General features: G+C 43.9%; 1 protein-coding gene across 1 annotated transcript in view; it reads right to left on the bottom strand.

Annotated features, from left to right (window-relative positions):
• Nucleotides 1-16796, bottom strand: part of ANO3 (anoctamin 3) — a 522514-nt gene that overhangs the window by 241969 nt on the left and 263749 nt on the right. The window contains exons 5-6 of the mRNA XM_068261501.1: nucleotides 15235-15393; nucleotides 2029-2129 (exon numbers count right to left, since the gene is read on the bottom strand). Coding sequence (XP_068117602.1) covers nucleotides 2029-2129; nucleotides 15235-15393 — 260 coding nt within the window. The remainder of the gene's footprint in view (nucleotides 1-2028; nucleotides 2130-15234; nucleotides 15394-16796) is intronic.

The raw sequence follows: 16796 nt of genomic DNA on the forward strand, positions 1-16796 counted from the left end.
CATGGTTACTGACTTTGTCTTGTTGGGGGCCTCATGATTTGTTGGGGGCCTCAAGATTGCTGAATTTGTCTTGTTGGGGGCCTCATGATTGCTGAATTTGTCTTGTTGGGGGCCTCATGATTGCTGAATTTGTCTTGGGGGCCTCATGATTGCTGAGTTGGTCATGTTGGGGGCTCATGATTGCTGAATTTGTCTTGTTGGGGGGGGGGGGGGGGCTCATGATTGCTGAATTTGTCTTGTTGGGGGTCACATGATTGCTAACTGCGAGACTATGTAAAAAGCTGAATCATCATCATATGAGACAATAGCATTAAACCTACTTTTTCCGCTTTTTAAAACAGAAAATGAAACTGGGAGGTTCTAAAAAAAGGAATAATTTTTTCAGGAGTACGATGGATGAAATTGTTTATCTTCACAGTTTATTTTCAACTTAATTTTCCATAATGTTCATGTATGAGTTAAAACGTTTGTATTTAGTTTAAATTGCTGTTGGCACTTTGTGACAGTAAAGTCACTTTGCAGTTTGGACACTCGACCTCCAAAAGGTTCGCCACCACTGTCCTAATCTAATGTCCCACCATTGCTTAGTTCATGTAAACTTGTCTCCACCCGCGACCACACCCACATTTTGGTTCATGACCACACCCATTATGACGTAGCTCAACACCAACCCAGATTTCCCGCTTTTTGCTCCCCACTTTTTGCCCCCCCCCCTGGAAAATTTTCTGCGGACACCCATGTCTGCGCTATACTCTGCCTTAACACAATGGACTGGGAAAGTGCAGGAGGGGGATGGGAACAGATAGTGGGACAAGGGGACAAAGAGGCACAGTGGGGCAGAGGGAGGCACAGAGGAATGCACACAGAGCCGGATGATCCACAAGGCACTTAGGCAGGTTCCTAGGGCCTTGAGAGAATCTAGGGGCCTTTTTTATACTAACCCACAAAAAAGCAAGGTGGCCATCAAGCATGGACCCATAATCATTGCTTGCCTAGGGCACCATTTCACATTAATCAATCTCTGGATGCACAGGGAGGCAGAGGTGGTACGGGAGGATTGAAGGTGTCACAAGGAGACAGACAGAGGTACAAGGAGACAGAAATAGGTACAAGGGGACAGAAGGAGGACCAAACACCTGTGGGGTTGTGACTTTGTTTGGGGGTGGGGCTTAGTTCAGGGGGCACAGCTTAATCATGGGCATGGCTCTTCCAGGACCAATGCCACTCCAGGCAGCGGCCTGTAATGCCTATGCCTAAAAATGCCCCTGAGCACTGCAGTTGAAGAAGTACCAAATTTATTAGTGAAAAAGTAGTGTCAAATTTATTCTGAGTACTCCCTTGCTTACTGGAGGCTTCAAAGGCATTTTATTGATACGATGTGATTATTCACCTCGGAGAAAACTTGGAGAAAAAGTGAAGTGGATCAGGCTCATAGTGTCCGTATGTAAATAAGTGTATTAAGTTAAAGGGAACCTCAACACCTTGCGATAGGCCTGATTGTGGAAACTCTGTTAAAGTGGGCAGGATTTGGGACCTTGGTCAGCAACCGTGTGGCACACTTCAGATACAGAATCTCTTCCTGCATCTGAAGTGTACTCCGTGGTCACTACGCTGCTGTCCCATCTGTTCGTGTTGTCCCTGTTCTAAGAGCTGTGCATGAGTGATGGGGAGGTAGGGATGGTCGTACAATTCCCAGACAAGGTTGACCTGGCAGCATGGGAGGCCCCTATTGTGGGTGAAGCCCCAAGCAGCTGCTCGGTTTGCCTGAGCCAAGCAGCACTCCTGTGTGCTAGTATTACTATGGCAGGGAGAATGGACACTGATGTCCTTCCCTCCATGATGACTCCAGTGTGCAAATCTGCTGCCATCTACAGATAGACTGGATTACTGCACTCAGGATCAGGCAAATATGGTAGCTAGCAGAGAGCAGTAGTCATTATTTCTTCATCTCTTGTCTTGAAACAGTTTGCAGTTCAGACATGCAACAGAAAATGACAATGCGGTTAAAAGGAACCTAAATAAATATACCTAAAAGGCATTCTGATGTTCATCCTCTCGGCGTACTTGCACAATGTATCCCATGGACAGTGAACTTTGACAAACATGATGTCATTGTTGGTCACTGCATTCTAAAACAGGTAAAAATAAAGTTAGTTAAAGAAAACATGATGACCTTTAAATAGCATAGCCAAAGCAGCCATAGCAACTGCTCTGGGGTCCTGGAGCAGAGGTGTCCTAAGTGGTAATTATGGGTTTGCTTCTTTTTTCTTTATTTCTCCACCCCTTTAAGTGTCCATAGACTGTTTGCAGTGTACATTGCATAGGAATGTACATTGCCCAGTCAACTCATACCCCAATGGGTAGGTGCAAGTGACATTGCTCAAGAGTGCCTAGGTCTGATGGTCACCTCAAAATTCTACGCAGAGGATCAACAGGTCAGCCAGGCAACTGGTATTGTTCAAAAGGAAATACATATGGCAGCCACCATATCTCTCTCACTTCAAGTGTCCTTTAAAGTCTCTGATTGGTCGTTAACCATCATGTAATCATATGTCAGTTTTGCTTCCTGTGTAACATGATTATACCCAGCCAATCAGAGACTTATAAATCTGCTACATAATGAAATTGTTAATATGCTCCTCTGTACATTGTTTTTTTTGTTAGTGAGGGAAACATGACAAAAAGAATAATGAAATTAACTACTTTGGAACAGGACGCTTCTGGCCCCTTAAGGACCAGAGCCATCCCTTTTTTAAACAGTGATTACTATGATTGATTCACAGTAATCAAGGGGTCAGGAGACAGTGAAATTGGCTCCTGACTGGCCCATAGGGATGGTCGGAAAATTCCGCGGAATTATTAATTCCGTGATTCCGGTCGGAATTAATAATTCCGATTTTGTTAGTCGGAACGGAATTTCTATATAATCTCAAACTGAATTCCGCGGAAATTTATAATTCCGTCGGAATTTTCCGGAATAACACCAAAAATCTCCTCCTCCTCCTCATCCTCCTCATCCTCCTCCTCCATCATAATGGTAGTATGGTTTATGCTAGGACAACTTTACCATGTAGTGTGGTTCATGGTCTAGAGGTTAAGACAGCTACCTACTACACACTGCATCCTGGGTTCAAATCCCAGCTATGGTATATAAGCATGCTTTTCAAAAAGTACAAATCCTTAATCATGCTACTTTTTCTATTGAATTGATCATAATGGTAGTATGGTTTATGCTAGGACAGCTTTACCATGTAGTGTGGTTTATGGTCTAGAGGTTAAGACCGATACTTACCTACTACACACTGTGTCCTGGGTTCAAATCCCAGCTATGGTATATAAGCTGTTTTGAAAATCTGCAATTCCCCTACTGGATGATATAAGAGGATGGATGGATGGATGGATGGATGGATGGATGGGAGGAGGAGGAGGAGGAGGAGGAGGAGGAGGAGGAGGAGAGAGAGAGATTTTCCGACGGAATTCCGTATACCGCGGAATAGCTCAGGAATTCCGTCGGAATGAAACGGTAGTGGAATTTCGGTAGTGGCGGTATGCGGAATTACCTCGGAATCGGAAATTGGCTCTTCCGACCATGCCTGCTGGCCCATGGCCATGGAGTTATTTAATTGCTGTCTCATTGCTGCAGCCTGCTCAATCTGCTGTCATTATGACAGAAGAGTGAGCGGGATTGAGCAATGAGACAACAGTGTGCATGCCGGGAGTGATGTGACCATGTAGCACAAGTGATTGAAATCTACGCCTGGCGGGGAAAACAGCTGTCAAATAGGGAATAGATTTCAATTAGCATTGTCTGGAACAGGTTAGGAATAGAATTATTCAGTGAAGGCCCCGTTATTTGGAACTCAGGCATCAAGTATCGACTAATCAACATGCCTGAGAGCGATAACTGGGGCTGAACTTCAAGAATTTTCGGAGCAGCAACAACTTACCAATCCTCCGGGCACCATCTGCAATGCATCCTGCAGCTCCCAGTGGCATTCAGGCATCCATGCACCTCTCCTGGTGTGTCACGTGACCTGATATGGCTAAGGGGACATGCCGGGTGCCGTACACGGAGGACGTCAGAAAGCCCATGAGAGCTGCAGGATGCTTAGGCGATGGTGTCGGAGGGTCGGTGAGTTGTTGCTGCTGCTCTGAGGGGAGATTAGTGTTATTTTAAGCACCGGTTCAAGCAACTAGCAAGCAATTCCTGCCTGTGCCGGATACTGGGGACTTTTGTTGTACTCAAAAAATAGTGGGAAATTACAAGCAAGAAGTGAAAAAGAGATTGTTGTTATTACTATAATTATTATTAATTTATATATCATCATCTTCCATGGCATTGTACAAAGTAAAAAACTATGTGGGCACATATGACAAAAGTTTGTAAAACACAACAATAGCCTTACTGTACATACAATAGCCAACCAAATTTCTCAGGGCTTACAACTTCTTATATTTTATTTATGGCAAATGATTTTTTTTGAAGGAATTCCAAAGAAAGGTAGACGTTCATGAGAAGTCCTGTATATAAATGTGAGGAGGTACCGGTAATTCCACTGGAGAACAGCATAAGTTTGTGTGCAGTGTGGAGTATGTATTTGAGGAGCAGTAGTATGCTACTATAGAATGTTTTTAGTGTTAATCTGTGTACACTTGCTAGAAGATTTTCAGCAGAGGTGGCTAGTTAGGGGACATGTCTGCCGAGTAACAGACCATGTGTATTAGTGGTCAGCTGCAATCCACCACGATGCATCACCAAGAGTTCCAGACAGCTGACTATTCTTTGTACTCTTCCTTACCCTGCCGTTGTCCCTCGCCCCCCCCCCCCCCACACACACACACACACACACACACACACACCTGAAACAATGCATCTGTATGCAGCTCAGCCCAGACTATAACTAGAGGGATCAAGTCTCATTCCCTGTGGGTGACATATTTCCTGCATATGTACGCACTTTTAGAGTCAGAAGTTTGAACTGGATAAAAGGCAGTCAGTAAAGAGCCTGACAAAGAAGTAGAGGAGATAGGGAGCAAGAAAGAAGGTGGATAAATCAAGTAGCATATTTCAGTATCAATTGGAGAGATGCTAATCTGTTAGTTAGTAGACCATAGAAGAGGCTTTTATAATAATCAACACAGAATATAGTTCAGGCGTACACTGGCATCCTGCATAAGCAAAGGACGGATGCAGTGTGTGCTTTTGAAATGAAGATGAATAGAAGCAGTTAGCTGCTGAATGTGTCACATAAAGAGACACCAGAATTGAATATTACCTCTAAGCAGCGTGCATGACGAGCTGAGGTTACAGGGATGTTATTGTCATTTATTGTTATTTCTGACTGAGACACACATTGGAAGAGTGGCAACATAATCAGTTATTTTACTCATGTTCAATGAGAGAGATCATGAAACAACAAAAAGGCAGCTTGGTACAAAGGTGTGGCAAATGGGTATAGCCATGGGAGACAAAGGTGTAGCAATGGGTAAAGTTGAGAGTAAGGTTTGTGTATCATCTGCATATGTGATGATGTTGATATCCAGATGAGTTTATTAATTATTCATTGCAATGCCCAAAGATGGAGAAAAGTAGGGGACCAAAGACAAAGCCTTGAAGGAGCCCAATAGATAAATGGCATAGAGAGGAGCTGTAGTTAAAATAAGAGATGGTGTACAGCTACATACAGATATTTTAATTGGCCAAAATGATCATTTTGATCATATCAGGTGACATACTAGCATGAATACAGTTATCCCAGGACATCATTGATTACATCATTAATGTGGCTGCTTTTGTCTTTTGAAGTCCCTGCATCTAATCACACCTTACTTGTACTGCCCCTTTCCCACTCCTTGGTACAAAACAGGTTGCTTGGTAGATCGCTAAGCAGAGTTCCTGTACAGCAAAAGTTGCTAAAAGTGTCAACCAAAATAATTATGGTAATTTTAAGCAAAAGGATTTAAGCATCTGTATAAATGATTAAAGCAAACATGAAGTGAAAATAAACTGATGAGATAAATAATTATAGGTATACTTCTAAATTGTCCTTTGCTAAAATGTCACAGTCTTATTTTGTGCTTAAAGTGAAATTTAACTGATGAGATAAACTATTTTATCTATTTTCCTTCTCATAAAAATGACTTTTAGATATTCCACAGTTTTATGTTATGTTTGAAAACTTAAAACTGTAGATTTCATTTTTAATTTCAGCTCAATGAAACAGTCTGTCCTGTGTCTCATAGCGCTAAATATATGACCTACTGACCTTTTATCTTGCCCTGCTCTCAAGGCTGGATTAATACTTTTTCTGCCTCTAGGACAAGTATGTTTAGCTCCCCTTCCATGTGCAGCAGCACCCCTCCCATTCCATGAGTAGTGCCCTCTTCCATGTGTAACATCCATTTATTGTGGCTCTGTTCTTTTACATACAACGCCCTTGGGCATCATCTCCCCCTTTTTATGCGCTTTCCCCCATTTGCAGGCTTCTCTTTTATGTGTAGCAAGAAGCAACCCCTATTTCACATCTAGGTGCCCTCATGGGTTGCACCTGCTCAAGGCCCGGGCCTTTGCGACCTTTCCAAAGATCCGGCAGCCCTGTCTGCTCTCAGAAGCCCAGTTCTCTGCCAGGAAAGTATGTTATGGCTGTAATTCCTTAACGGGGGTTATGGCCACCAGTACTAGCTAGCCTAGTGCTAGCTAAACCTTTTGCAGGCATGCAATCTATTTTTTATGCTGGGGGACTCTGAGGCTGCAAAGCCTCCTGAGTGGCGTAACGCTCAGGAGGTTAATGATGCACGGAGTGACGTCACACGCACAGCGCCAGCCGGACGCGGCTGTTTGTATGTGCGAGGAGCCCTTTCCTTAACAGTATTTGCCAGTGGGGATCCCCGATTAGACACCGAGGGTGAGCGAGGCAGCAGAGGTGTACGCCTTGCCGCTAGCCAAGCACAGTCTGACCCCTGCACCCCCTATTCCGCACTAGTGGAGGTTTTCCATGTAAGGGGACTGGCTGCTGGATGTTCTTTTACCTTTTATCTTGCCTGCCTATGTCAGTGGAGCTTTTAGACTTTTGAATAAATCCCTTACGCTTTTACGCTATGTGGAGCACTTTATTTGCCCAAACAGATCCGGATCTACATTTGGCGGATTGCCAGTGAGGCTGCGGGGTGGCCAATACCCCGGAAGTGAATACGGGCCCTGAAGGCCGCAACATCTGGTGAGTCTTTCCCTGAAGGGGGGGGGGGGGCTATATTTTCTGCAACTTTACTAATTATTGATGTGCTAGCAAGTTTCTGAGCGCTTATCCATACACATGGGGATTGCAGGAGAGCGTGCGCTAATGCGCATGCATCTCTGCTTGGATGATGGAGCTCCGGTCTGCCTTCAGTCTCCTAGCGGTGATCACCGCTCGGAGACTTTTAGATGGCGAAACCACCATCTACTAACTATGGACAGAGCTACGATCTAAGGCAGCGCTGTACTAGGGGGACACTGGAGCAATCCGCTGTCATAGGTTGAAGCCTATCACAGCCAATCGCTGTGATAGGCTGACTGGGGGAGGGAGGGGAGGAGGGAAAATGTATTAAAATATAAGCAAATTTATTTAAAGAAAAAGAAAAATATTTACAAAAAAAAACATTGGAGGAGCGAACAGTTGTTGGGGAGAAAATCACTTTTGTGCTGAGTTGTGTGGCCTGCAGCGAAGCCTTAAAGCTGCAGTGGCCCATTTACTAAAAAATGGCCTGGTCACTAGTGGGGTTTAACACCGCGGTCCTCAAGTGGTTGAACCTGGTGCAGACGTTCAATTATGATTGGCCAACCACTGACTAATTTTACCACCTCCACATAATTGAAAGTGTGTACCAGGTTTTAGCCTAAGAAAGAAAAGAAAAACTAAAAAAAGTTAAACCTAACCAACAGTTATTGATACTAAGAGACTGATTGCTGGCCGTTCGCATCCAGTCCATCTAAACGCTCCCTTTTAGTCACATGGACATGAAGGGGGGAAGAATTGTTACTCAGCCAACTGAAGCCACACCTCTCTGCTTGATTCACAGCCAATTAAGGATTCAAACTAAACAAATGGGCATGGGGAATGGCAGGTAGGAAACTGGAGATTGCAGAGGAGGGGAGCAAATGAGAAGCTATGAATTGCTGCTGCATATATTCTTCTTTTTTATTGTGCAAACACTGCAACTTTTCAACTTAATGTTTTATGAAACTAAACGCATGTAAAGACTGTAGGGATCTGTCCAAACTGGCATATGTCTGCTTGTGTGATTACAGAAGAGACAAGAGATTGGTGGACTGGTTAGTTTTACCTTTATAAAGCACTCCATAGGGCAAACATGTTAAAAAAGTGCCTATAAAACAGGGCACAGGGGTTTACTGCTAGTACAATTTTGCTAAAATTCGCCATATTCTACAACTGAATTCCGATAGTAAAACATCAATAATATTTACCGATATTTTACTATGGCTAAACCTAACCCTACTTTTACCCAGAACCTTCCCTTTACTGATGCCGAAACCTATGACTCCCCTCCACCCAGCCCCCCCCCACCCCGGTGGTGCCTACCCCTAAGACCCTCCCTGGTGGTGCCTAACCCTAAGACACCCCCTGGGGTGCCTAACCCTAAGACTCCCCCCCCCCAGTGGTGCCTAACCCTAAGAACCCGCCAAGTAGTGCCTAATCTTAAGACCCTCCCTAGTGGTGCCTTACCCTAACCCACTCTGGTGGCACCTAGCCCTAAACTAAAATTAACCTTAAAGCTTTGCTCCCCTCTCTACCACAAAGCCACAATCTGCGGTATTCAAGGTGTTTTGACACCTGGAGGCAGCTGATTTGAAATTGTGGGCGTCTGGGAAATGCACATTGCAGCATTGCATTACAGAAAAGCAGCATTGCATTGTGGAAATTCTAGCAGAACTGCAAATAGCGGCATTGCATTGCGGAAATGCAAAAAGTGGCATTGCGGAAATGGAAGTAGCAGCATCGCATTGTGGAATAGCCGCATTGCAGAAATTTCAGCACCTGGAGGCCACCATGCAGGGCCGGGCCGAGGCATAGGCTGGAGAGGCTCCAGCCTCAGGGCGCAGTGTAGGAGAGGGCGCAGAATTCATTCAGCTGTCATTCCTAATTGTGTTTGAAGCAGAAAGGAATAAGAAAAGGAGATACATGGAAGTGAATACAAGCCAGATAACTAGAGATTAAGGTGTTGGGGACCCTGGGGTGCCTCTTAGTCTCAGAGCAATCAGTGTGTAACGGCTGGGGTGGAGGGATGGAGGGGCGCACTTTGGTGTCTCAGCCTTGGGTGCTGGAGGACCTAGTCCCGGCTCTGCCACCATGCACCCAAATTTCCTTTCTTTGCTGCTATTTGCGGCACTGTGGTGGTGCTGTTTTTGTGGGTGGAGCTATATAACTAGTGAAAATAAATAAACCACTGACCCTTTAAATGTACATAAGATCTGTCATCTAGCTTTACCTTCTAGTAATCTCCTAACACTTGAATAAAAAAGCAGCTTTTTGCATGTGTCTGTACAGTGCACTGGAGGAAAGCTAATCATCTCTGTGTGCAAAAAAGCCATTATCTGTTATGAGAGCACTTTTACTAAGCAGCAACTTGAACTAATGGAAGCCATCATTTATTGAGATGATGAGAGCAGATGGACAGCCAACCTCTTGACATAGCTGTAAACATATAAAAACCACCATATTGTGCATTTTCATGTGTACAGCTTAATGACTATACTAGAAATCTGCATTTCCAGCATTTGAAGGAAATCATGCGTTCCAGTACTTGTAAGCCAAGAATAGAAATGCCTGTGCAATGAATGCAGCATTAAAGGCTTCAGATTGCAGACTTAGCAGTGATATAACATTCGAGCTGGAAATTTTTTTCTATTATTCATTTGTACAAGCAAGAAGTTTTGAATCCGGATGATACCATTTATTGACTAACTTGGAAAAATAAGAGTAAGCTTTTGGCTACTCTGCCTTCAACAGACACAGATCCTGTATCAGGATGATACAATTTATTGGCTAACTTAAAAAAAAAAAAAAAGAAGAAGCTTTTGACTATTCCGCCTTCATCAGACATCATATGATCCCAGTCTGATGAAGGTGGGATAGCCGAATGCTTACTCTTATAGTTTTAAGTTTTTGTTTTAAGTTCACCAAAAAATGGTATCATCCTAGTTCAAAATTTCTTGTTTTTACTGACCGCTAATGCCTGGAACACACCATGCAATCTGATTTCTGATTGTTTTTATGTTCAATTTTCTGATCACTTCCATACAAAATCAATCAGAAAAATGATCACAAATCAGATCAGACCTGTTGGAAAGAATGTATTTGACTTGTCTATTAGAGATGGCCTGAACGGTTCACCGATGAACGGTTCACTGACGAACGGTTCGCTGGCGAATTTCGGTGGTTCGCGTTCGCCCACAAACGCAAACTTTATGGTGGTTCGATTCGCTTCCTATACTACATCGTTAGGGTCAATTTTGACCTTCTACATCACAGTCACCAGGCACATTGTAGCCAATCAGGCTACACTCCCTCCTGGAGCCACTCCCCCCCTTAGGCAGGCAGCGTCAGGCATTGGACTCACTCGTGTGCCTGCAGTAATTAGAGAAGAGAAAGCTGCTGCAGACTCTCATAGGGAAAGCTTAGTTAGGCTCTTGTAGGCTTGTTAGCTTGCTCCTTGCTGATTCTTATTGCTAAAAAATACCTACCTACCTGTTGTTCACAGTGCACCCACCTACCTACGTGAGCGCACACAGTGTCACTATGCCTGTCCGGTACCTGTCTGTGTGTGACACGTGCACATTGTAATACCCATCACTGCATATATCTACCTGCTCTTGTTCACTTCAGTGCACCCACCTACCTACATGAGCACACGCAGTGTCACTGTATCTGTCCGGTACCTGTCTGTGTGTGACAGGTGCACATTGTAATACCCATCACTGCATACCTGTTGTGTTCAGTGCACCCACCTACCTACGTGAGTGCACGCAGTGTGATACACCACTCCGTGCATACCTGTTAACTGCACCTGTGTGACTGCACATTGTATTAGTCAAGTCAGTGCATAACTTTCACTTCATCCCCCCCAATATGGACAAAACAAAAGGCAGAGGCAGGCCACCTGGCAGGTCTTTTCGAGGTCCTGCTGTCATGATTTCGTGCTGCCCTCGACCAAAGTACAATGTTCAGAAGAAGGCACGTGCCATCAACCCCCAATATTGTCAGGACGTAGTTGACTAACACAGAACACCTAATCTTTCTCAGCTTCCGCACAGAATCGTGACATATCTTCCTCCTCCTGCTCAGATTCTGGCACCTCACTTAACACTCAGTCGGCTGCCACCACCAAAATGCCATCACCCCAGGGCTCAGCGGCGTGGACATTTTTTTGTGTACAATGTAAAATATGTACTTTGGAATAATAAATTGATATGCACTGTGAGAAGTTGATTCCTATAATTTGTGTACATTGTTCATTGGTTCAGCTGCTCCCCCCCGTTGGGGTTTGTGCTTCATTAATTACCAGTTCACCGGTATTATTCTCTCCTTGACATTTAGGCAGCACGGTGGCATAGTGGTTAGCTCTCTCGCCTTGCAGCGCTGGGTCTCTGGTTCGAAGCCCAGCCAGGTCTCTGTCTGCAAAGAGTTTGTATGTTCTCTCCGTGTCTGCGTGGGTTTCCTCCGGGCACTCCGGTTTCCTCCCACATTCCAAAAACATACAGATAAGTTAATTGGCTCCCCCTAAAAAAAAAAAAAATTGGCCCTAGACTACAGTACTTACACTACATAATATAGACATATGGAAATGGTAGGGATTAGATTGTGAGCTCCTTTGAGGGACAGTTAGTGACAAGACAATATATATATATATATATATATATATATATATATATATATACACTGTACAGCGCTGCGTAATGCCATCTGTACTCTCTGCCACCGAAAATTGAGCCGTGGAAAGACCAAGACCCGCATAGGGACAACTACCTTACAAAGGCACATGATTACAAAGCACAAACTGCAATGGGATGACCACCTGAAGAAAAGCAGCACACAAAAGCGAAGCCATACACCGCAGTGTAAGATACCAGGCCACAATTTTTTCTCAAACACTGTACCTAAACTATACCGTGATGTTGAAAGTCAAGTGATGACATCTCTGGCACACAGCGTTGGGTCAAAGGTACATCTGACCACGGATGCCTGGTCTGAAAAGCATGCTCAGGCCTGCCCGAAGACTAAGTCAGTCCCCACACACAGCATCTCTGATTGCACGCCGTGTGACTGACTGCCTGCCCCAAGACTAAGTCGCTCCCCACATTATCCCCCCACATGCTCCCCCCGCAGGCTGCTTGACTGCCTTCTCCGCCACCACCAACAGGGTCCAGGACTCCAGGTAGATTCCTGAATATATAATTTTTCTGGTGCGTGTACATGCCTGCCTAATTTTTCTGGCTGCACTGCAGCTGCAACAACAAAACAAAAGGCATGTACATGTGCCAATTCCCCTTCGTGATCATTACCTTGCCGCGGTGAAGGGGCTTGCGTATCACAATGAAGCAATGACCGCCGGCTATATGAGTGTCTCGGGGGGGGGGGGCACACCCAAGATAATAAAGTCGTTGCTTCATTATGGACAGACCAAATTTGATTATCTGGACAGTCACTGTTGTTCTATCATTGATCTACTACCACAGCCCGGCGACCATATGGGCTTGAAAACCGCCACGGCCTGCACTCTGGCCATGGTGTGCACCAGTCCAGCACGCCTGTCACTACACAAACAGCTGTTTGCAGTGCATTACACAGAGAGTTTGGTGTGTCAGTGTGAAGCAGTACTCTAATTACACTCCCTGATTGATGTATACACATGCAAGATGTTTTAAAGCACTTTAAGCCTGCAATTTAGCCTTCAATGTGATTTCTGACCTTAAAACGCTGCTTTGCGTCAAATCCCCATTGAAGTCTATTGCGGTTCGCGAAAGTTCACGCGAACCGAACTTTCGCAGAAGTTCGCGAACCGAAAATCGGAGGTTCGGGCCATCTCTATTGTCTATCTGACGGGAAATTGCATGGTGTGTACCAGGCTTAACATGGTACAATTCTCTACTACTAATTTATACAGTGATCCAGATATCTGGCACACACAGGAGAGGTTTGCTGAGATGGACAACTATTTTGACAATCTACTGCTTGAATGATCTTCATTGCACTAATTTAATTTTGGTCAAGTATGCTATGAAGGTAACACCTTTATGACAAAATCACAAGGCAGTGAATAGGGAGGCTCAATCCACCACTGCATCCAAGATCATTTGGCCAAGGTTAGTCTGCTCAAACAGGGGCCAGCGTGCCTATGGACTACTCTGCAAATGGAGATTGGTCATTGGTGCTTGCTTGCCGAGTGTTGGTCATATAAAGTATTAGTTTGGCTCATGTGAAGAGCACTGTGCTATAACATGGGAAGGGGACATTTTATGTGGCTTCAAGGGCAAAATAGGGGAGATGAAAATTATTCACTTAAAGATCCGAGATGAAAAACTAACTATAACAAGTAACTTGTCTATATACCTTATCTAAAGTTTAGATAGTTTACACAGCAAATCTAGCTGCAAACAGCTTCAACAGTTTATGATGATGTATTCCTGTGATACAACGAGAGCGGCCATGTTCTGATTGTCACATTTCACACAGGCAAGCTGCTCTGCCTCTCCAGCCCTTAGGTTGTGAAAACTTCACTCCCCTCTCATCCTCCCTCCTCCCCTCTGCCTCTGAAATCTCTGGCTAGTAACCTCCTCCTGCCCAGACTGAGCTCCCATAAGCCCTTGCTACTAAGGCTCAGAGTGCCAAGCTGTGGGTGAGGCTTGTTTAGTTTATAGGGAATTAAATTACTCTAGCTGCTGTGCCCACTTCATATACTTAATTTTCTCATAAGTTTATATTTCAACTCAGGTTTGCTTTAAAAATAAACTGACCCATAGAGATGAGTTTCCAAATTTCAACACAGGAAACAATTTTGAAAAACAGACCAAAGACTTGCAATATTGTAATTTTTGCGAAAACATATGTACTCGTAGGCCTGGTTCACATTAGCGTTCCCTGTCCGGATTCGCCTGATCGGATCCAGACCGTATACTGCACATGGAACGTACGTTCCGCATAGCAATGCAAAGTCTATGCGGACGTTCACATGCGTACGTTCCGTACAGAACGGAGCCGGATCAGATCCGGACACTTTTCCAACATGCGCTATTTTTCGGGTCCGGATCATCCGGCCCACGCACCCGGACCGGAGCCTGACTGCACCATCCGGAAATAGAAACCAATGGGGAACGGAAAGCACAGAACACACTGGATACAAACACCTGACGTTCTACCCCACTTCCTATGCGTATTCTAGCGGCCATTTCGGATGGGGACACATGGGCCCAGCATTCCTGGAGTGGAGCAGCAGTGACTAACGTGCTGGAGCTGTTTGGCAGTATGTCAGAGGTGGAAGTGAGGCCTAAACAGCGGAGGAACCTGATTCTACAGGTGTACCAGGTGCACCTTCTGCTGACCCCAACAATTTTAATAGTAATTTCGCTATTTTTACCACACGGATCCGGATGGCAGCCTGATGCATGCCTGATGCAAACGGACCGGATCCGGATAGGATCCGGATCGGGGCCGTACTCCATTGGCATGAATTGCGGAAAAAGTCATACTTTTTTCGTGAAGTCTCTTTTGTGCAAAAATTTTGATGAAGCAAAAATAGTTGTATTCCCTCATCATTACTGGACTATAAGTACTAGAATTAACAAGACAGATTGTCCTTAATAGTGAAACATTTTTTTAGAACACTTAGTAGCATTCTTAGTCAACCAAACAACACAGAGAAAATAGATCATAAAGTAGTCTGTATTAGTTTGTGCGTAACGTGAGTTTAAAGTGCTTCTTGATGTTACACACCAGGCTCTCTCTAGCGATTATAATACATCAGTCGCTAAGGGAATCACAGTCAACTGAAATTGATTTAATGTTAACAACTAAAAGCAGGCACATGGTCGTACCATTAATATTTTAATGTGAGGCAAACAGATGCCAGCAGCTAGCAGAATAAAAATGACAACGTACGAGGAGCTCCAGAAATTCATGTCTAGTGATTTTGTTTTAGCAAATGTTGCCGGTGACATCTGTTGGTACAGAGCAGACTAACCTCTCGTTCCAGCATTAACCCCTCGGCTCGTAGGTTCTTTTCAAAGGTGCCTCGCTTTTCAATCTGTGGACTTGACTTCTTGTAAACCAAAATATAATCAATACGTTTAAAGCCGTCTTTAAAAAATAGTCCAAAGGAGGTTCCAGGATTCATTTCATTCTAGAGGATTAAAGAAAAAAATTTGAGAGAAAATTACTTGTCTACTAAAGTGAGCCATACAATCAAGAACAGGAGTCATTCTTAAAGTGGTTAATGTTTTTTATGCTTGTATGTTGCTTAAAGGGAACTTGAGATGGGGGGGGGTGTGGTGTTCAAAAAAAAAAAAAGATACATAGCCCCCTTCAGAGGCCGATCGCTCCCTCTCCATCAGGAACATGTATGCAGGAACATGTATGCAGACATGTCAAAAACACCTGATTTTTCAGATGCATGCTTGTTTGTAGTCTATGACTAAAAGAATTAGAGGCAGAGGATATAGCCAAGCAACTGGTATACTGTTGCTTAAAATGAAATGAATATGGTGGCCTCCATATGCCTCTTACATCAGGTTCCCTTTAATGCATTAAAACAAATCAAGTTCCGGTCCACCTACTACAGCTTTTTTTTTTGTGTGCAAGCTTAACTTTGTCCCTATAGAACACATTTTTTTGTTCAGATTGTTGGCTTCTGCCATGGTTAGTGTAGGTGCCTGTTACCATTTAGTTAACTTTAGTCAAGAACACCAAGATGATTTGCTGGTATGGGCTTACATTTTTTTGGATGGAAACTCCAGTTAAAACAAAGTTATTTATAGATGTTACTGGGTTACAGAGAATTTTTCAGTGGTGGGTGGGGCACCAACCCTCAAGCTGGAGTCATGGGCACGGGCTAGTTTCAAAGGAATCTGTTGATGCTTTGATATCATTCTATTGGTTCTGTTTTGGTTTATCAGTCTTGAGAAATGATTCCAGTTCTGCTTTTCTTGACAGTTGTACTCACTTTCCTGCATCCAAACATAAACATGAAACATAGGTAGTGGGCAGTGATGATGTCATCACTCTCTCCCCTGGTGCTGCACTTGCTACCCAAAGACAGAAGGCCTATTGTTAAACTAGTGCGGCGTTATAATATAATATCCAAAGACCTTACCTGCTGTGGTTGTTTTGCATTTGCCATTGTTTATGTTTGTGTCTTTATTTAACTTTATCATATATGTTAGTTGATATTAATAAATGTGCTGTTTGACCTGCAGTTCAATACAGCAGTCCCTGTGTTTTACTTTTTTTTCTTTTTGAAGTTAGATGAAGTTAGGTGATGGTGACCTAGGGAACTTAGCAAAGAACCCCACCATGGCCATGGAAACTAGGGCCTACCAAATGTATTACCTTCTTGAAAGCTGACCTTCTGGGATATCAGAACAGTTTCTCTCTTGTTTTCCAACTGTGCGGTCCACTTACGGCACTGTTTAAAATAAACCATTGTTGCAAATGTATTCTTTTTCATGATGCAGATCCTGATTGGTTGTTTCATCACCTGCAGAAACCTTTGCTTGTAAAGTAAAAGAGGCTGCAAGCAGACATGGC

Source organism: Hyperolius riggenbachi, chromosome 11 (assembly GCF_040937935.1).
Source record: "Hyperolius riggenbachi isolate aHypRig1 chromosome 11, aHypRig1.pri, whole genome shotgun sequence".
Lineage (NCBI taxonomy): Eukaryota > Metazoa > Chordata > Amphibia > Anura > Hyperoliidae > Hyperolius > Hyperolius riggenbachi.